General features: G+C 38.2%; 3 protein-coding genes across 3 annotated transcripts in view; 1 reads left to right on the top strand and 2 right to left on the bottom strand.

Annotated features, from left to right (window-relative positions):
• Positions 1-10,256: 10,256 nt before the first annotated feature.
• Positions 10,257-13,800, bottom strand: cntd1 (cyclin N-terminal domain containing 1). Its single transcript, XM_062442255.1, has 7 exons — positions 13,632-13,800; positions 11,843-11,918; positions 11,582-11,753; positions 11,325-11,487; positions 11,030-11,174; positions 10,511-10,607; positions 10,257-10,358 (listed from the first exon to the last, which is right to left on the bottom strand). Exons 1-7 carry the CDS (start codon positions 13,798-13,800, stop codon positions 10,257-10,259), a joined length of 924 nt encoding a protein of 307 aa, XP_062298239.1.
• Positions 13,801-15,407: 1,607 nt separating this feature from the next.
• Positions 15,408-19,311, top strand: LOC134003476 (cytochrome c oxidase assembly factor 3 homolog, mitochondrial). Its single transcript, XM_062442696.1, has 2 exons — positions 15,408-15,608; positions 17,845-19,311. The coding sequence occupies exons 1-2, from the start codon at positions 15,413-15,415 to the stop codon at positions 17,946-17,948; spliced, it is 300 nt and encodes a 99-aa protein (XP_062298680.1). The 5' UTR covers positions 15,408-15,412; the 3' UTR covers positions 17,949-19,311.
• A 958-nt stretch (positions 19,312-20,269) lies between these two features.
• wnk4a (WNK lysine deficient protein kinase 4a) overlaps positions 20,270-21,906 on the bottom strand; it is a 41,168-nt gene continuing 39,531 nt past the window's right edge. The window contains exons 19-21 of the mRNA XM_062442734.1: positions 21,348-21,553; positions 21,132-21,226; positions 20,270-20,397 (exon numbers count right to left, since the gene is read on the bottom strand). Of these exons, the coding sequence (XP_062298718.1) occupies positions 20,395-20,397; positions 21,132-21,226; positions 21,348-21,553 (304 nt within the window). The 3' untranslated portion in view covers positions 20,270-20,394. The remainder of the gene's footprint in view (positions 20,398-21,131; positions 21,227-21,347; positions 21,554-21,906) is intronic.

Here is a 21,906-nt window from a genome sequence, read left to right as displayed (position 1 = left end):
AGCCCGGCTAACCTCGGAGTCCGTTCACTAACAAGAAATAATGAGGCACTAAGAAGATGCCTTTTTCCCCGCATCGTTATTACATAATCAAAGGGCCACACCGAAATCAGGGACATGCTTGGGGAGAATCCATCCCTCATTAGAAGGAGTTCAGTGCACTGTTGTTTCTTCCAAATGAGGCAATTTCTGTGTTTCATGGGCTATCAGGAATATCTTTATTCTCTGATTCCTCAGTGTGTTAAAGCTGCTGCTGTTATTTCTCTATGATAGCTGAACATCTAACGGCAATACGGTTCATGGCGCTATTGCTGTGGTCGACATTGCCTTGCATTCCTAATATGACTGCCTTGCCCACTCTTGGGGTTTAAATTGAGTTACTGGCCAAGAAGGAAATAAGTTATGACCAAAATATCAATTTTAATTCCCTTTACGCAGCATTTTTTTCTAAACTGATGATTACGCTATTCATACTACAGTGCACAGACATATACATGCAAAACCCTAGTGTTTTTTTCCAGTTGGCTTTACCGGTTTCCTTGACTGCTTTTCCTGATTAAAAAAGCGCTCAGGTTAATGAATCAAAAAACGTCCCAGAAGACAACACCTTTATTCCCTGTACAGGAAACAATCTCACATTTTCAGTGCTGATAAGATTCACAGAGTAACGCCCAGTGATATCTGGCTTGGCAGGGCATATACACAGAAAGAGCAGTTTTACCTCATTAAACAACAGACCTTTTCATATCTGAAAGAGCAGTCTAGCACTCTTGCGCGGTCAGAAGTATCTTAATTAACTACAATCACCTTTAAGAATGCAAAGTGTGGAGCCAGACATGTATTCATTACTTGTAAGCTGTGTAAAACTATCTATAAACAGCTGCTATCAACACTTCAGAGAGAAGGAATTGGATAGTTAAGTGTTTTAGTGTTTTGCAATATCATTATGTGTTATTTTATGACAAAGTGGTATAATTTGCCCTTTTTGATGCACTCAGAATGAAAAAAAAAAGATAGTCGTATAAGATTTCTGGTCAAGAAAGTAAGTTTAACCTCTTGTGTACAACTGTGATCTATCTAGACTACTGTCAGTGGAAAAACAGCTAATTCTGCCAGTTCTCCACCTGTATAATTACTGAAGCTGGCAGGTGTACGATGGCCTTGAAGGCTCAACACGCCGCAATTTAAGAAAACACATGCAAATAGACCCAAAAAAACAAGCAAAAGAAGAAAACAGCTTCATCAAATTGACAACACGTGCAGCATTTACAAAAAAACTGCAAAGTGAGAAAAACGCAAACAAACACAGAACAGAAACATGCTGCAAATACGGAAAACACAACCAAATACACGATATCTCTGCGGCTCTGCTGCATATATTTTCATCTTTTTTGGGGGGAAAACTGTCCCTCTTGAATTATGGATGTGCAATGCTAAATCAGTGGAGTACTCTCTTAAAGACTGACCATGAAAACTTGATTTCATGTTCGGTGTAAATTGAATTTCTTACAATTAGGGCTGCTTAATCAATCATATAACAGCTATAATTACGATTTTGTTCTCTGATTAAAAGCTAAGATAGTGAGCTTAGAGTTCCTACTTCTACTGTCAGTTTTGATTTTAAGATTTGAGACATGTTTTATTCATACTGTTGGTCTGATAAGTACAGAGAGAAACTGAAGGCTGTTTTCTGTCAACTTAAGCTTCTAAGAAATCCTTTGCCCGTTTGCTAGAGCTGAATCTTTTTGTTTCAACCTTTGGCCTGTCAGTGAGCGTGACAGGAGCGACTGTGTTGGCTCAGACTGTGGAAAACAAGGTCTTGTCACTGCCCCCATGAGCAGAGAAAGATAAGCACCGACAGACAAAAAGTTTAGAGCTGGTGGACAAAAAAAAGAAAAAAAAAGAAAAAGAAAAACATCATGATCTCATAATGGAAAACCTCCACACACTGTGAACTTACAGATGTGTGTCAGGAGTGGGGTAGCAACAGAGAGGCAAAACTAGCGCTTGTCATTGATGTGATGAGGGAACGCTTTGAGGATGACTGTCTTTTATCTGTGCCGAGCGGAGCTGACAACCAAGAACTTGAAGAAAAAAAGTACAGCGAGACAGCAGCCATCTCCAGCCTCATACAAAAACCATGAACTCAAATCTTACCAGGCTGCAGACCTATTTTTCTGATAAATGCTTCATCACAGCAGTTTTCTGGATGCCACAATGGCGAAGCTTGCGACTGTAAAGAGCGTGTGTAAACTATGCCCTAAAATTAACATTTCTTTTCAGTGACGGCTTTGCTATTTCACAAATCTGCACCATGTTAAATCCTAACCATATAACTGAGGAACATAAAACATCTAAGACAAATGCCAAGATTTTGACATCTTATAACATTCCCCATTCAAACCAGACGCTGTTTCTACCATATAAAGTGCTGAATGGGGATCATAGGGAAATAAGTGTTTTCCCCCTTCCAAACAACAGGCATTACACAGATTAACAGCCTTTGTTGAAACATACTATTACCACATAAGTCCCTGTCGAGAAAGACCAGATGTCAGATAATAGGCTGTGCAGAGTGAGGTAGGTGCTGGCCTGAAGCCACTGAACAAGTAAGAACAGCTTCTTCCATATAAACCTCTTCACTTTATGGACAGCTTGTTGTCTTGGTGGGCAACCCCCGGCCCTTACACCTTGAGATTAAATATAATGAATATAGATTACACATAGAGAATTAGCAGAAGCCCCCAACCTTAGTGTATCCTATATTCACTGTATATGTTAACTATATATTTGTGTATAAATGGAGTACATAACCTGACTCTAAATTCACCCTGTACAGCAAGGCCTCTGTTTAAAAAAAAAAAAAAAAGATCTGCAAATTATGTGGTTGCATCCTGGTTTATGACGGATATAAATCACCAATAAACCACATGACGTTAGAGGAAAACACAAAACAATGTGTTGCACAGTCCCAATGTGAAAGTCAGGACAATACATTACACATGTTGCAGTCTGCTGTCAAAAAATAGCTTGTTATTGTATACAAAGGGCTAGCTAAGTCTATCTCATTAAACACTACTAGGGGTGTTTATTGGCTTAGCTGGCTGGCTGGGGTTTGCCTCTGAGCAGCAGCAAGATATAGGCATTATATGTTGTTTGCTGCAAGAGCCTGACACCTCTAACACACTCATTTTAACTAAAAGGTATAATCAAATAAACTTTAAAATGCAAATATGCGCAGGTCAGAAAAAAGCAGAAGTTGCAGTACGAAAAGACAGATTACCTTTCCTAGACTTGAACCTTTGTTTTTTTGGCCAGCTCTGGCATCACATCCGTGCCTCCCGTGCTGCTGCTGCTGCTGCTGCTGTTGCTGCTGCTGCTGCTCCGGTACAGTCTCTGCTGCAGCGCTCCGTGCAGCTCCTCAATCCAAAATCACCCCACCAGTCCTCGCACGTTTCCAATCGGTCCGAAATAGCTGGAGCGAGCGACTGTGAAAAACGACTGCACCGATCACAGCGGTGCAACACTCAGTCCAGATGAAGACAGTCACAGTAGCGACACCCATGGGTGTACGCGGGGCGAGCTCGGTCTGCAGCAGGTAGCAGTCACCGGACTGACGGCTCCTTCTGCCCCGCTGAATGTGCCAGGCGTCTCGGCCATTCACAACTCAAGTCATGCATAAACGGTGAGGTGCAGTCTGAGCCAGTCGGTGCCCAGTGCCACGCAGCGCCGCAACATGGAGCGCTGACCTGCCAATCACTGGGTCAAGCCAATCAAAGCCACCAAATATACTGTTTCCGGTACTGTCTTCAAAATAAAAACTATAACAGTGGCAACGTTTGTAACTAATATAAAGCGAAAAAATAACAGACTGGATGAACCTTTCCGCATTTCACATAACCACAACGTCGATGGTTTGATTATATATAATATATACATATCATATAATATATGTATATATTCTATCACTTTAATCTGTGCAATAACAATATAATATCTGATATATTATCACTCAATATCAATATTACTCTTGTAAATAATGTCACGATTCATTGTGGGACTAATAAAGGAATATTTCATCTTATTTTATCTTATCTTTTTCCAGTCAAGTATCCTTGCTGCATGTCATCATTCCCCTCCACCTGTTTCTTGTCTGGCATCTCACTACTGACGGTCAAATAAATTAAAAAATGCAAAAAACAAACAACAACAACACAACTTAAATATACATATATAAGTGAAAACAACAAAATAAATGCATGTTCACATATTACCTTTTTGTGGCGATCATAGCGATGCTTCCGGTGTTCATCTGACTGTTTCTATGCAGCTTGACGCTAAAAATCCAGCAGACGGAGCACAGGAACAAACATACAGTGGAGGGGGGTGTGAGGCAGGCTTAATGAATTATTTATGAGCAAAGCAGGCACTAATACCTAAATCATTCATAATTATTCAAGAGAAACAAGGTCGATGCCAATCAAACTTCAATCGCTGCCCCCCTGCAGACCACGCCACGTGACATTTGAGATGATCGATGGAGAGTAAGGTTGGCCAGTCTCAGACATTATCCTGACCTCTTCTTCATCAGTCAATAAAATTACAGGCCCCAGCAGCCAGAATTACAATCAGGGATGCTTTATTGGGTATAATGAACGATTCACTGTGCTTGATTGTGACATACAAGTTAAATGGCCTTCAGCTGACCCAAAAGAAACTGTGGAATCAATTGAATGTAACACAATTCTTGAATACACGTTTGCTTGCTGAAAATGTTTAAGGAGAAAAAAAAGTAAATGTATTGTGGACAATTGATTATATTTGTGGTTATTGTTCATGTTAATAGCCTATGACATGCCTTTTTATTTACCACCACATTAGTGCTGATTCTTAGGCTACTAATCATTAACTGAATGATAATGTTCTTATCTGGCATGAGCCGTAATCCACTTATTCTTTTGTCTTGTGATTAAAATGATTACATATTCAGATTCATTTCAGATAACTTGGGCTCATTTTATGGAGTTTCTGCACACGTTTACACAGACTAGCCTCTTCTTCCTTTCCAGTATGAGCTGCATAAGGTTGGTCGTCTTTGGTAACTTTGTTGTAATACACTATATGTGTATTTCTATCTTCAGTGACTACCAATGCATAAAGATCAAGCTTTTCAATTATCATTTGGCTGGCAAGAGGAAAATGTACAGCGGGCATGCTGTACTCTAGTGTGAACCCTGAGGTAATCCTTGGCTAACCATACTACACACATGCCAGAATTAAGACATGGCAACACATCCCATTTATCAGCTTGTAAGCGATGTAACTAAATATATCCTTCACTTGGCAGACATAATAAACTCGCCAAAGGACATATTTGTACTTTAAAAGGTTCCCTCTCTGCAAATGGTAACGCGAAATACCTGAGGGAGGCCTTGGAAACCAGCTATGGTGCTGGATTTCTGACACAGTGTGTGGATGTCTGTGTGTGTGTGTCAGTGAGTGTGATGAACGATGTGGTCACAGATAGACCACACCAACGCCACCACCATTACATCTTGAAACATACATGCTTCCACTGGTGTTGAATGAAATCCTTCGTGGGTTTTCTCTATCTCAGTACGTTCCCTCTGCTTGAATATCAAGAATGAAAATAGTAAAGGTGAGTGCGCAGCCCCCCCTCCCTTTAACAGACTGCAAGGGGAGGTGAGATTAATGGGGGCTAACACAAGATTGCAGGGAGATCAGTGGAGTCGTGGGGAGCCTGAGAATTAAGAGTGACTCAATGAAGCCTGGCCCTGGATTTTCTGCTAATCTACTGGCTTCAACTCCTCTGGCAAAGCCCTGTGTGTTTAACTGCACTGTATGTGATGGCAGTAGGAATCTTTTATAATACTCTCAGATGTGACACTGAAAAGATCACAGTGTTTTATCAATCGATGATACGGGGTTGCATATCATCCAGACAGAAGTTTGAGTAGTTCAATAGTTTTAAATATAACATAAATAAAATGTGTGTGTGTGTGTGTGTGTCTAATTAGTGTCTGGTTAAAAAAACATATTTTAAAAAAGATGTGCTATATTCGAGCATGTTAACATAATTGCAACTATAGTAACATAAGCTCTTCGCAAATACAGTAGCAACAGTAAGCATAGCAACAGTTGCTAGGGAGAGACAGGGCAGATCCCTAAAGAGCTGATGTGCTCATTTGGTAAATCAGCCATATAAAAGGAAAATTCCCTCAGGACTTTATATTTCCAGAGTGACAATACTCAAACAATGCCAGCAAAGGAAACGTGTCAGCTGTAAACTGAGGTTAGCTCATTTTAAAACAGGTTCATTTGGGATGTTTAACGTAAAGTTGATCAATGCAACCCAGCGGGGTGTCAGTGCAAAGCGGATCCCCATGGAAACGTGTCACTTTTAAGAAAACAACACAGTGTATGTGAACTTAACTTCCAAACAACAGTAGCCTGTAACTGCGGGGTATATGCCTTCATCTTTCACACAGAGAGTCTGGGACTCAACATTAGTGTTACATAGTGTTTTATATGAACATCATTAATTATCAAAATGAACCATCATATGTATTAAATGCATCTGGCACTGTTACATTTGTATATTTTGTGAAAAAAAAAATGTGCCTGATCAGGATCAGGACTTTTATAATTATATTTTTTAAACCAAAAATGGTTATTATGATATTATTGTAAATAATTTAATATATCTAACATTAACAGCAATATATTTTACGTAACAATAATCTTTACTTTAACGGTGGAACCAAAAGATTCATTTTATTGTAAATGTTATGATTTTAATGGGTACATCTTGCATTCACAAATGTCTATCTTCTAAAATATTAAGCTACTATTTTCTTTCCAGACTTTGCTTTTAATGAACTCTTTAAAATGACATTAAAGCTAAAAGAATACTCCTAATTAAATGTTAAATAGCACGCTTGAAACCATTTAAACTGTATTCTGTCATTATGCTTTTTTGTCTTTAGCTACTGTTCTTGTCTTCTTTCTTTTGTTATGTCAGTTATTGAGTTAAACACTTATGTTGGGATAAATAGAAGTATATTTTAAGTCAGAAAACTACTTGTGGATAACTGTCCAAGTCTGAGGATGTAACAGTTCCTTGGCTTTGTGGCTGAAGAGTAGCAGCCCACCACACACAGCTTCTACACCTGTCAGTACATTAAGGTGTATCACCTTTGTTGTCTTGCCTTCTCTAGGATTATTTCCCACCCGATGATACAGATCTAGCCACTACCCATCCTCCACCACACTAGAAAGCTGCCATCTGTTGTGCTGTAATTATGTCCCAGAAAGGATGCTAAAACCTCAGTAACATTGGTTAGCTTGAGAGGGAAATTACCAAATTTGGACCATCAGGTTCTGAAAGTTGCACATTTGTTTGATAGAAAATATTCCTCTTGCAATCCACTGTATCGTTCCCTCTTTTTCATCTCAGTTCTGTCAGAATCAGAGTCAAAGTTGGGATGGAGAGAGGCCAGATGCAGAGGTGAAATGAGAGATATCTGGCATGCAGACTTTCAGAACTATCCATGCCAGCTGCAAAGAAGGTCTAAAACAACTTCAACACTTACATAACACGGCACTGAGAACTGACACCATACTGTATATGGAGTTAGAAATTACACCATCTTTGGAATATACACACAGCAGTTTACCATAAAGTTTCATTAAATCACCATCCAATATCCCCTTATCCTTTTAACCCTTACATACCGTTCATTTGAGAGCAGTAAAAACACCCCATAGATATTTATTTCAGCCAGACTTTTCCTAATGTGACCCACAGTATGCAAACATGGAAATAAAACGCATGTCCTTTTCATATATGCAAATGTGCAGGTTTGACCTGTGTTCAAATCAAAAATCTACATTCAAACATGTTGTATTCATCATATTCTATCAAATGTTATACTAGACCATAAAATAGTGATTGTGAATGTCTTTTTTCACAGAAGGATTAATCAAATATTTATCAATGACTGATGGGGAATTTATAATGTGAATTGGTGTGTAGAGACTAATTATGAGTTAGATTATGAACAGTATGTAAGGGTTAAGTAATACAGCTTTCCACCACTCTAAAAACCTCTTTGCTTGCCACCTGCAGTCGTCCCCCCCGCAGCTGTGGGAAAAGTGCTTCATCTGAGCCGAGGAGCCCATGGAACAAAGGCCTGGTGTCCTGCCTTCAAGCTATCTCCAGTGAAACTCAGAGCATGATTGCAGAGCTGGCAGTGACTTCAAAGATTCCCCATAGAGGAAAAGGCCCCCACGGCACCCAGATTTAAGTTTTCTAGGATACATTTTGCGCTTCAGGTTATAGCAAGATGCAAAGAGCCGTTATTTTTTTACCACTACCTGGTTATTCTTTTTAATACATTTATTTTTAAGCTACTACCATACTCCATAATATTAACTGTTATTTGATACCTGCGATTGGGTTTGATTTCATTTGGAACACAGCTTCTCTGCATCTCCTTCACGAGGGCAATAAAGTACACCCTGCGCAGTCTTACAACACGCACATGTTTGAGCATGTGGAAAGTAGAGTATTAAATGGATCCACCCATGGAGAAGCAAGCAAACAAACACAAAGCCAAGATATCCTGAGGAGCAAGAACAAGACAAGACATCATTTCAACAAAGCAAACACTGAGGAGATCATAGACTCTGAACATTCCTCCAGTGCTGAAACTTTGGACAACTTCCTGGGTGATATCGCTGCTGTCCCACAGCTTTCCAGACTTGATACAGTGTCCGGTAAATCTGAAGAGGAGGAGCTGGAAGATGACTTATTAGCTTCCTGGCAGGACACATATGGAGCGAGTGATTATATCACTGTTGAGACGACAGCATCTCGGTCAAACTCGGCTTCCTCCAGCCACTCTCACAGCCCACATACCTTAAGTCTTTCAAGTCCCAGTTAAATACATCAGGAACTTCAGGTAAAGCACCTGCTAGTAGAAATGGATAGTCTCATTCAACTACTGAAGCAAACAAAGCAATCTAAAATGGCACCCGTGACCACCTATCTCTGACAGAGTCAATAGGGGCTCTATGGCTGGCACTCAGTGGACACACCGACAGCTCCCTAAGCTTCAAAGCAGCTGGCAAACATCCCAGACAAGCCGTGCTCCTCCGCCCAGGCAATCTACTCTGGTCAACTGTGAGGAGGAGAAGGCAGAAGGTATTCAGAGAGGAACCAGGTCCAATGAGGCCTCGAGTCCGAGGACATCTGGACAGCTAGATAATCTAAAAGAGGCGATGATGAGACATGATGAAGAGCGAGAGAATTCAAGCAAGAATCAGGGGCCGCTCAGTCAGTAGAAGAGATTGTATACACACCAAAACAAAGGTGATCATATTATGAACAGATAAAATAATAATATATAATAATGTACTGAATAGGTATAATTTCAGTTATTTTATGATCGTTTTATGTTGATAATAATCTTAATTTGTAGAAGAATCAAATAGTATGCAAATTAATTGATTGATTTAATGAAAAGTTTCAAATATTAATTAATGGTTTGGGCTGTAAAATCTTATGGGGTAGAATTTAAATTGTGTTATCTGTGTTGCACTGTTTTATTAAATATAGGAATAGTTTGATTGAGTTTTCAGAGCGGTGGTGTTTTGTTTGGGTTTTTTTTAAATATCTGTAACTTGAGTTGTGAGACAAGGCAAGGGCAAAATCACTTAGCAGACATCTAGTTGTCGATTCTTTTAACTGATGTTCATCATATTTGGAAATATTAGTTTAATTGTAACTGTGTAACCTCTAGTTAGTTATGGAATCTTTATGTTTAGACTTTATCTAAGTTATGTGTTGGCTGTCCATCATATCAATACATTGTCCATCGGTATCAATACCGATGGACAATGTTTCAGGGAGCTTTCGTGTAGCTAATTTACTGTGAATTGTGATGTGCTGTACAGAATTATAATAAGTTCATTATTGTGATGAAAATATTAATATTTTTGCAAAGTGTCAGTTGCTATAATAAGGCTGTGAGAACTTTAGAAAAATTTCTGAAACGAACAATGACATAATAGAATTTTACTACATTGGGAATCGTGCTGATTTATTCTATTGGCACTATTTCATCATATATTCAATACACATCTAAACTAATTGCACAGTCTACGTTGAGCATCAACATGTAAAATAAGGTAACAAACTTAACAGTAACAGCATAAAGCAGTATCCAGTGGATGATTCAAGTTGAACTGGCTCCAGCAATGTGCATCAATGTCACATAAGCAAAATCACTGATGCTCTTTGTTGAGATCCCTGTGATGTGGCTCAGTTCTCTCACCACCTGCATAGTATGAAAAGAGAACAAAACCAGTTTATATGGTCTGTGCGGCATTGAGTGCATCTGTGATTAAATACACACTGATGTCAAAAACAAATGCTACTGTGAATGTATTAAAATGCAGTTTTCATACTTTAAAAACACAAATATTTCACCTGTTCCCATTTTCTGACACAGAGGATGAAGGTAGCCACGGCGATGACACCAACAGCAAGAAGCATGCAGTCTTCAGTTACTGTCTCAAACTTCTCTCTGTTATTTTAGAGAAGGTTAATGCATTCTTAATGACCTTACCCACCGAGAGTATTAGGCTGTCTTCACGCATAATGTAATGGCTCTTCAGGTTTATGTGTTGCAAGGGCCAAGCTTTGAGAAATATGACACCGCAAGAAATTTTAAATCAAAACAACATAAGTCCCTTTCACACATGCACTGCAACACTGACATTTTCTGGACAATACCCAGAGGAGCAGTATGTGTGAACACAAATGTCTTTACCCTGCCAGCTCCCTAGTACAAATGAGTGTAATGTCCAATTGAGCCCATGTGTTAGATAGCTCTCAGCGGTTTGTTGTCCACTCAACTGCCAATCAAGCAATTTGTCTACTCTACCATGACTGTAACTACCTACCCCAAATCATCATTACAATTTGTCTTAAAGAAAAATGTAATACCTCTGTTCCCTGGGAGGGCTGAGACACTGAGTTGTAGTCATCAACAAGGATTGATAAATGGTAGTCCTCTGCAGGCTGACGAACTGGAGTACATGGTGGCAAAGGTGATACAGGCGTTCCACAGGGATAAATGGTTCATTATGTCCTACAAAAATGCAGTCACCAACGTCAAAGTCAGTACAGCTGTTCACAGATATGATTATTGTCACGTAACCCTTTTAAATTGATTTTTATAAATTACCTTTACACCCTAAATCTTACACAAGTTGGTCTGTGTTTACTCATGATATCTTACCAAGCACTTCCAGAAGTATTTCCACATACATCAGAGGATTAGTAGCATTTAGTCTGAAACCAAGCCCTTTCAAGACCATCAGCTCTGCTTCCAGGACAGTCTGCTTGGAAACACTGTGGCCCATCGATTGCAGAAAGCGCACAGCAGTATTGTTGTTGATCATCTATAAATTGTTTAAAAAATCACAGGAGACTCTTATTTTTAATTTACAGGGCGCAGAAATGTGCTAATCACATGCAGCACATCAAAGAACTAACATGACTGTGCAGAGACAGTTTGCTTGCAAGTTGGATGCAGGAAAAGACGATTAGGGGGAATTTCGCCTTGAGCTTGTCAAAAACAACATCCTCATAACTTTGTGGTTCATCAGCAGCTGCACCTTGAGGGGTCGGTGTGGTGAACAGATCTTCAAGGTGCTTAACCATGAACCTGGGGGGGGAAATGGTCACATGAAGACCTGACTAAAAGATTACAGGACAACAAATTAAGTAAATTCATAATGTGCTGTTCCTTCTCACCTTCGAAGCAATTCAATAGCATGGTACCCAACCAGTGGATCGAGGCCCAGTTCTTTAGTTATCAGGAAAATGAACTCTAAGTAATGTCAGAGAGGGATGCAGGGTGTCAACAAAAGCAGACACAAAAAGGAAAACCATTTTCTGAGTGTAAGCATGCAGCACAGCATGTTGGGACAGAGCTGACCGATTACACTCAAAGCATACAAAATACATCTGCAAAATGGAATCTGTGAGGCAATATCATGCATGCAGTAAAATGGAGGCAGTGAATGTGTCTAAGAATCAATGGAATGAAATGTGAGCCATTACTCTCCAGGTATTATTGGTAATTCACTGTCATTCATGAGCTCTTTATTACCTCTGCTAATTGACCATATTGGAAATGAAATCTGTAAATATATAGCAGCATTTATCAAGGTAAAAAATTGTCCTCTAGAAGATGAGATAAAATAACAAACACAGGCCCAGATGGTTCAATAACAGGTAGAGAAAATCCTGATTTTTACGTGAAATAACAGCTGAGGGCGGTGCAAGTAAAACATTTAACGCTGAATCACAAACACGCTGGGTTTTCAACACCGCCCACCAGCCAAACACTGAAAAAATCGTATCGTGACGGGCCAGTTTTCTATCGACCAGTCAGTTTAATAGAAACTCAAGTGTTCATCTGGAAGTTCCTCCTATTACAAAATCACACCCTGTGGGGAAACTGTGAAAATGGCAAATTACATTACTTCACTAAGCCTGTCTTTGACAGTTATGAAAGCATCAGCGCTCACACCTGGAGAAAGGTGTAAATGAAAAAAGACAGAACTTCTCACAGAGTTGTCCACATTTTATTTGAGCTGTTATGTAAACTACAAATACTCATTCAGATGTAAATTGTAAGTCATTAAGCCTGCTCTCCATCTGCTCCTCCTTTCTGGAAGGGTTTGTCTGCTGAGGTATTGGCAGCAGGGAGACTTGGGTACCTTGAGGAGTTTGTATTGAGAATTGGCCCCAGTAATGAAGATTTCCCAGTGATGACAAGCTTCAGTGAGGCTTACTGGGGCATAGTCCTATAGCACAGCACTCCTGCTGACAAAATTATTCAAGATGTTAAGAGTGAGACAGCTCTGCCCCTAGCTGAAAGAATGATGACTTAGAAACACATACAGTACTACAAGCCTATAAGTATAGTAGCAACCATAAAAGATGTTTAAAATTATGTTTTAACTTGAAAGGATGTGGCAGATATCCGCTTGATATGACTAACTCAGACTGCTGAAGCCTCATATGAGCTTCAGATAAACTTTTTAAATGATTTTTTGGACATACTGTGGATTTTAGCCCCCATCACTTAGCTACATTGAAAGTATATTAGTATGTTAGTATATGCGCAGGAGGAAAACCTTTGACAATTTAAATATATACTTGAAAGATTGTAAACCTTCCCTTAAAAAGGATTTGCAGGAGTGAATGAATGAATTAAGAAGGAAATAAAAGGAAAAAAGGCAGAAAGTTTTAACCTACCTGAGAGAAAACCCGTCGTTTCCTCAGCAACGGTCGAAAATGGACCCGGTTGAAAGTCTGATATTTGACATTATAACTAATTTAAAACGAATAAAATGTATTTAGTCAAATAAAAGTGTAACCAATTTAAGACAGACATAATTAGTATATAATAACATGAGCGTCTTCATCATTATTTGACTTGCATTGTTTCTTAAGTCTTGAGTTTCATTAACAGTAACAATCTGCTAATAGCTTCGTTAGCTAAAGTAGACAACATTAATTAACCTTTACTCACCCATTAGTCTCTTCTCTTTGAAGTCTCCGCTACATTGTGATAAACTGTCGAGATTTTCTTTGTTTCTTTTGTTGAGATTAAAAAGGAAATCCGTGAGAAGGTCATAAGATGCTTCCCCAAACTTTAAATGTACACTTTGACACGGAGAATAAATAAATCTTTTCGCCATTTTTACACCGACTAATGTTAAAGGTTTGCTACAAAATGCCGATTTAACGTACTTTAACAGCCGACTGTATAGTTGGGGGAGTTGTTCACTGTTCTCAACAGTTGATACAGAAATATATCTAAAAAAAAAACTATAAAAAAAACTCCTGTGACTTATATTCTCCTGAAGATGGCGCTATTGCCGAGCTTTTCATGCTCAAGCACCTCTAAAAAATTGGGACACTTTTTGCAATTCTGACTTGTTTACTTTATTTACATATGAATCCAATATATTATATCAACACTTAATATCATTATGACATTTTTTTAGATATTGTACTCAAAAGGAACATGGCAGTTATATTAATGTTCCTCATGCAAAATTGTTTCAGAATTTGTATATTTTGTAATCTGGGACATTAGTTTTTAGGCTTAGACATACTTTCATTTACACAAAGCAGCCTTATCAGCCAAAACTTTCTGAAGTGCATACCCTATTTGGTCATTTAATTTCATAGGCCTACAGTTTTTAGGTTAAAAAACTAGCAGGCTGTATGTCCACGTGTAATATTAAACAATACAATTTACACAGTATACTGGCATATACTAGTTAAATAATTGCATATAGAAAGAGATAAATGTACTGGAGCTTAGTTGTCCCACAGTAATCAATGTCCCACCTTGTGAATCTGATATCATTGGGAAAAAATACGTCCATTTTGGCTCACATTTATTCTTGCCTTTGTCTGCTCCTGTCAAGCTGCTCTGTCTCTGTTTGTCGCTTTGTTCAGACGTAGTTTGCTTTTCTTTTACTGTGTGCTGCTTATGTCACTCTGTTTTATACTTATAGTAAATAACTTGTCTTACAATGTTTTAAATCTGTTTCTTGATTTTAAGCTGCCAACTCACACCTGGCCAGGGACAACAGATGAAAAACTAGCCTTTGGGCTAATTCTGGCATATTTACAGATATGTTTATTAATATGCACTGTCCCTGACAAATAAACTAATAAAATAAAAATAAATAAAAGGAGATGCATGTAAACACAACACAAGTCAATGGGCTGGGTCTCAAGAGGCAAGGCAAGGCAGCTTTATTTATATAGTGCATTTCATACCCAGGGGCAACTAAATGTGCTTTACATAAAACAAACATTTAACAGTAAGAATTGGAAACAAAAAACATAAAAACATACAATTTGAAAAATAAAACCCAATAATAGTACAAATGTGGAAACATTAAAACATACAATTAAAAACAAAACCCTCCCACTAATAATAAAAAATAAAAACAAAGTACAGAAAAATAGAAAGAGAGAAAAATAAAATAAGAACTAGAATAGAGCATTAAATATAAGTTTGCAGCATAAAATAATGATTTGCTTTAAAATCCTTAAAAAAGGACATATGGTGCAAATGAAAGATTAACATTTAAAGTGCTTTAAAGAGTTCAATCATAAGCACATTTGTTTTTAACCTGCATTTAAAAAATGTTCAGAGTTGGGGCTGATTTCAGGATGTTATGTAGCCTACCTTGTCGCTGCCTGATGTAACATGTGTATTGTGTCATGTTGAATAAAGTTCAGTACAAAAAAAAAAAAAAAAAAAAAAAACCCTGACAGCCTGCTGCAGACATGGCCGACAAGACACCGAAGGAGTCTGATGCTCCCTTTGCAAAGAGGATAGACCCGACTAAAGAGGGTCTATCCCACCAGCAGCTGCACTATATCAAACAGGCAGAGATGCAGCAGTGGAAGAAGAGGACACAGAAGCTGACAACACGAAACGCGTTGACAGGACTGTTCATCGGAGCTGCTGTGCTTGGTATCTGTATCCTTTCACTACCGACACAAGGTGAACTATGTAACATGATGTTAGCCTAGCGTGCTAAAGTTACTCTGACCTCGCTGCTTTCTGAGCCAGGTAACAGTGTGTGTATATGTTTGTCATGGCACAGCAAGAAACATAAAAGCTAATACTTTGCAGACTGTAAATGTATTTAAATGACAGTGAACTTGTCGGTGAAGCTAACTTGCCCTCCATTCAATGAATGCTAATAGCTATTAGAGTAGCTTACTACAAATATGGGTTAAAATGAAGGAAAAGTACTGTATACATTGAGGTTTTTTAGGGCATTGGCAACGTATAACATTGATGCTGTGTGTTTTTATATTGTTGCTTCCTCATGCATCAGCACATGTATAATGCAGTGTGAATGTGCTGTTGTTAGCCAGCAGGTGAGCTGCATGCAGATGTCGAAATGTTTTGGCTGTCATTGAGCTGTCCCTGTTAAAGTGTGATATTTTGTTTCTCCATCATACAAGCCAGAGGTGAACATCTGTTTCATGGAGTCTTTTACAGTTTTACAGCACCCCTAAAATGAATACATTATTATTATGTCTAAAAATTGTGTTATACAACTTGAATTATTTTGCGAGCCTGTCTGTTAGAGATGGGACAAACACTTATGCTACAGGTTAAAATAGTTTTATTTTAACAGGTTTAATGTACTTTGGATAGTTGCCATTAATATTGTGTTTCCCTCAGGGTTAATTAACTATCTGAGTGTCCTCTCTGTAGAAATATGTGATTGTTTATTCTGGACCATTATTATCATACATTATAGTACACCACTCTATTAGGTATTCATTTCTCTTGTTGTAATTTACGTTATCCAGTGAAATGAGTAGTTTAGCAGGGGGTTTGAACACTTTCAGGGCATTGTATGTCAACTTCTCATTAGGAGCTGAGCCCCCCTAAAGGTCTGATCCTAGAATCGCCACTGGTTTTGGCTATTATTTAGCTGTCCCTGTTAAAGTGTAATATTTTTTTCTCCATCATACAAGCCAGAGGTGGACATCTGTTTCATGGAGTCTTTTACAGAAGGAAGCCCAATATTGCCACTAAAAGATAATAGATGTTAAAAGTTAGACACAAGATACATATATAAAATGCTCAATGTTATTATTATTTTTGACTAACAGCATTTTAAAGTTTTATCATGCACATCTTTTTCTTGAGATGCACCAATACTTGATCAGGTGTCATGACAGTGGGCTGAACTGGATACCATTATTAAAAAAAAGACATTTCAGTAAATGTAAATCCACAGTAGGGTCCAAAAGTCTGAGGTCACTTTCGTATTCACTTGATTGTTATGTATTTATTTGTTGCATTTTGTTGTACAAATTTAAGAAAGCAATGTTTAAAGTCAGGCCTGAAGTTGCCTTACACACAAGGAGTCTCTTCCACACAGTGAGGCATACAGTTTATTAACTCAATGCTGGTATCCGATCGGTACTCGCTATCGGCTGATACTTAAACCCCGGTTATCGTTATTGGGACTGGAAAAACAGTATCGGTACACCCCCTGATCTTTTCGTTAGAAATTATCTTCCATACTTTCACCATTTATATCAGTGAGGGTACACCTTTAAGAAACACTATCTCAAAGTTATACTGCACTACAGCTTTCAAAATGACCACAACGTCTCTACAAGAGTTTCAACAAAACTGAAAATTAAAAGGTAAAATTTGTACTGCTGCACCGTTGTATTAGACTGCAATCATTTTAGCCAGGTGCACCTAATAATAAACTGGCAGCTGAAAGTGTAAGACCCCAAAATAGAATTAAATGGTTGTTTGTGTTGAATGCAAAACGCACTAGTTATCCTTAAACATTATAGTCTTTTTAGTGCCAAATTCCCTCTTTTTGTTACTATACTTCAACCACAGCTCACCAGGGAAACACAAAGAGGGGATTTGATGCTAAAAAAAAGACTGTAAATGAGGCAGATATCCACTTGACATGACTAGCTCAGACTACTGAAGCCTCATATAAGCTTCAGATGAATTTTAATTGCTGTGGATTTTGCTCCCATCATTTATATTAAAGTGCATTTGAAGGGCCAGTATATGTTCATATTGGCACTTGAAAAATTGTGAACCTACCCTTCTAACAGGTTGGTCCAAAACACCTGGCTGGCATCACACCCTTTTTATCATGTTTGTTCTTGTGCACTTTTTATTTCCACATATTTGCCTTGACAGCTTGCCTCCCTATCAGATGGCTACACATTTTACTCCTTCTCCCAGGAACGGATCATGGAAGAACTCGATGAAGAAGCCAAGCGTACAAGAATGCAGGGACCCAAGACCGGTGCCAACTGAGATGCGTGTGTTGCCTGTTGTTGGACTTTGTCTCTGCAATTAACCAAGAAAGGACTTATGTAGACACTGCTATCACTGATTCATATTCCATGGCCAGCTGCTGTTAGGGTTGTATAGGCAGCGCTGGTCATTGTTTTGTCTTGATTGTGAAGGGTGATTGTGTGTTTCTACAGCTGACTTAAATCTAGATGTGTCTTTATTTGCTTGCCTGTCAGGGGAAGGGACTGATCTGCTGACCTCAACATGACGTTACATGCTGCCCAAAAGGCCCAGACTGTAGAGTAATAACCATTTTTACCTAATACAATTCCAGCCAGTGCAGTCTGATCATCTCTTATGGATTCAGTATAAAGGGGAGAATATGCTAAACTTCATTCAGCAAATCATGTTAAATTTACAGTGGCCTTCAACAGAAACACAATGCCAGTGACACTGCTGAAATGACACACGGATCAACCTGTTGAAACTGCTATTTATGTTGATAAAGTGATAATTTGTAAAATAAAATCTTATGTATTTGATTTTTTTTAATACAATCATGACTCTATGTAAGTATTTCTGCAAGTAAAAGACATTGGGTGAAGCAGTAAAGATGACAGAAGAGCAGTGGTATTTACAATTACATTTATTTTTCTCAAAAATTTGATATACAGAGTCTGATCTAGCCACCAAATCTGGAGAGTAAAAATATAAAATAAGACATTGTAAGGGAAAGGCACAGATTCAGCATGGCAGGACAGCAGCTTCAGAAAGCAATACAATTATTATTTACATTCAAAATTTTGAAATGAAACTTTTTCTTTGAATATATTATGAACTTTGGAAAATCTTACTGGAGTTTAACTGCCATAACATTCAGTGTTGTGAATATTTTATAAGGCAACAGCTACAGATTCACAGCTTGGACTGATTTCTCTATCCCACAATATACTTATTTCAACTGTGGGAAGGGCAGATCATCATTACTGTGATCCAATACGAAATATTGTGATCAAACATCTTGTGGAAAATGTTCTCTCAACTCCCTCATGGAAAATAACAGGAAACATATCAGCTCTTCCTCGAGTGAACACAGTTTTATCCACAAATGTGGTAAATTATTGAGAACTAAAATAGAATTTACTAAAGTGCACAAGGTGCTTGATCTATTGAAACAAGTGACAAAAAGTGATTTTTGTTTTGTTTGTTTTTTTGCTTGAGCAAGAATTAAGGTTGCTGAAATATTTTGTTTACACATAACCTGTAAACATAATCTATAAATGCACTGTACTTATATACACATTTACAATCAACAGGAAAGCCAGTAGTCTATAACCTAGGTGGGTTTTTCACAACTAATCAATACAAAGAAATCCAGCTATAGCATTTGAAAATTGATATGTGATGACAGTAAAGTTTTCTGCACTATTAAACCAATTTCCCATTTAATGGTTATAAAATAGATTTTTTGTTTTTGCTGAAGCAAGCTACTTGCTGACATTTATAACTTTTCTTTCTCAAACTCTAACATTTCATATGTATGTGTTGAGAGAAATTGTATCTCCTCATTTTCACTGATAATGTCAGAACTGCAGTCATACCTCTCCAGGCAGAGTCTAGTCTTCTGATCTGGTGTCAAAATCATTAAAGGAAGTAAATATATACTACAGTAGAACATGTTTTCATAATACACATTTGAATGAATTAAACTGTACAATGCATCTAGATTGCTCTCATCAGCCCCTGGAAGGCAGTAATTCACTACTCTAATGAGAGTGTATGAACTGTGCAGTTAGCAGGTGCTGAGACATTATAAACAAAGCTACAGCAAATAAATTGTGAGATCATCCCAAATATTGTCATCTGTGTATGACAACTGTCAGTAAAAGTGTCAAGAGTGTCGCTGTGGTTCACATTACTGCGTTCAGATTAACGGCGGTGAGTCAGACAAGCAGGAAAATAGCAACTATCATCAGTCTGGGTCAAAGTCATAAGATTTGACTGCGTTAACACAAAAAGCTTGCTCAAAGAAAACATTTAAATCAAACCTGTGTGTGACGTTTGTAGTGGTTGCTATGGCAACCAGGACGGATGTTGTTTAATTCTGAACCGTTGGGTCTGACAGTTTATTTACAAGAGAGCAAAAATGAACTCATCATTTTTAACATGAACCGGATTGGCAGGTATTCTGTGCTTTAGCTGCAATAAATTCACCAGATCTGAGTACGACGGGCTGAACACTGGATGTAACAGTTCCTGTGTGAATCCAGCTTTACTGATGAGTTTCTACGCGTTGAGGTAAATGACCACTGGCAGAACCTTGTGATTGCTGGCAGAGGGAAGCAGTTTTCTGATCAGTGTGTCAGTGAAAGGGTTAAAACGATCCTCCGACGGGACGGGTTTGACCACTGTAGTCACACTTCAGATGAGGTAGTCCAGATATACAGCGTGCTTGGCTGACAGTTTCTTACTATAAAAGAGATGGAAAAATACATAAAACTCAGAACAAAGTATTTTGTTGCATTTAAAAAGGAGAATATTAATATGAAGTTTTAATGCAATGTCGTTGGTGGAATGTAACCAAGCACATTTACTCAAAAACTGTACTTAAGTACAATTTTGAGGTACTGGCTTGAGTATTTCCATTTGATGCTAATTTATATTTCCACTCCACTACATTTATTTGACAGCCTGAATCCTATATATATAATAATATTTGACACAATGAATAATATAACAAGCTTTTAAAATACAACACATTGTTAAAGATGAAACCAGTGGTTTCCAACCTTTTTTGCCTTTTGACATCTTACAGTGTGTAATCAGGGTCACATTTCCCTTGTCTTTTGTGTTTTCTTTCCCATTAATCATCTTATGACCCCTCAGATTTATCTGGTGACCCTATGGAGGGGCCTGACCCCTAGGCTGGAAACCACTGGACTAAACTAGCGAACTGTATATAAATAAGTTGAAACTAGCTCCTTCTCCAGCAGCTACAATAGTAACATGCTTCTTACACACTGATGCTTCAGTATTAATAATCTAATGATGTCATATATAATAATATATCAGTCAGAGGGACCAAACCACTACTTTTATGTAAATTCATTACAGACTTAATATTTTTACATTGCTGTACTGGTACTTTTACTTAAAATATATGTAATATAATGTTCCTTCTACCTCTGTGCAATGTACACTCACCATTCTACTAATGTCAGTGGCAAAGGTGACCCCTTTACTTGGTTTATCCTGGGAGCCACTGCTGCTACCTCCAAGAGAGTTTCTCCTAATGATACCTGGAAAAACAAGCAGTAAATGAAATATAATACACATTTAGACATTAAATTGTAACATATTTACCTACTAACAACTTTGACAATCCCCTAATCAGAAAGAAACATGGATACTCTTCCTTACCTTGGAGTGGCACAATGTCCAAGCGCTGTAGGCTATTTCTGCGGGATGAGGGGAAACCACTCCCCTTTGACAGGCGGCGCTGTCGACTGGACAGCATAGCAGCAGGAGAGACGATGCCTGGAGGTGGAACCTTTCCCATCTTCTCATACAGCTCCTCAATCTCTCGCTTTTGGGCAGCCTGCAGGGCCTGTACCTCCGTCAGATGTCTGATGGAGAACAAAAAGTAACAAATGTGAGCCGTTAAAGGTCTCATCTTTTGGTGCTTGGGAGAGTCAAACAGGAAGCCTAGGACAAAATTAAGGTTAAAAAAGGTTTCTGATGATGGACATAATTCAGTCAAAATATTCTACAAGTACTTTGATCATTTTCAGTAACTTATCAGGCATTTGCTGGATCCAGCTTCTCAAATGAGAAGATTTACAGCTTTTTCTGTTTTGTGTATATACAGGTTGGGATTATTGGGATTTGGGCTGTTTGTTGAAGCAAAATAAGCCGTTTGAGGACATCACGTTCTGCTTTGAGAAATTCACATTGTTCAACAGATGAATCCATCATGAGA

Source organism: Scomber scombrus, chromosome 21 (assembly GCF_963691925.1).
Source record: "Scomber scombrus chromosome 21, fScoSco1.1, whole genome shotgun sequence".
In the NCBI taxonomy this organism is placed as follows: domain Eukaryota; kingdom Metazoa; phylum Chordata; class Actinopteri; order Scombriformes; family Scombridae; genus Scomber; species Scomber scombrus.
This window is presented reverse-complemented; position numbering and strand designations above follow the sequence as displayed.

Excerpts from the sequence above, each read along its gene's own strand:
- cntd1 (XM_062442255.1), bottom strand. The coding sequence starts at position 13,800 with ATGGCGAAAAGATTTATTTATTCTCCGTGTCAAAGTGTACATTTAAAG. Across the intron at positions 11,488-11,581 it reads AACTGTCTCTGCACAGTCAT|ATGATCAACAACAATACTGC; the intron begins GTTAGTTCTTTG and ends AACAATTTATAG. Across the intron at positions 11,175-11,324 it reads AATACTTCTGGAAGTGCTTG|GACATAATGAACCATTTATC; the intron begins GTAAGATATCAT and ends GCATTTTTGTAG.
- LOC134003476 (XM_062442696.1), top strand. The coding sequence starts at position 15,413 with ATGGCCGACAAGACACCGAAGGAGTCTGATGCTCCCTTTGCAAAGAGG. Across the intron at positions 15,609-17,844 it reads AGCTGCTGTGCTTGGTATCT|ATGGCTACACATTTTACTCC; the intron begins GTATCCTTTCAC and ends CCTCCCTATCAG.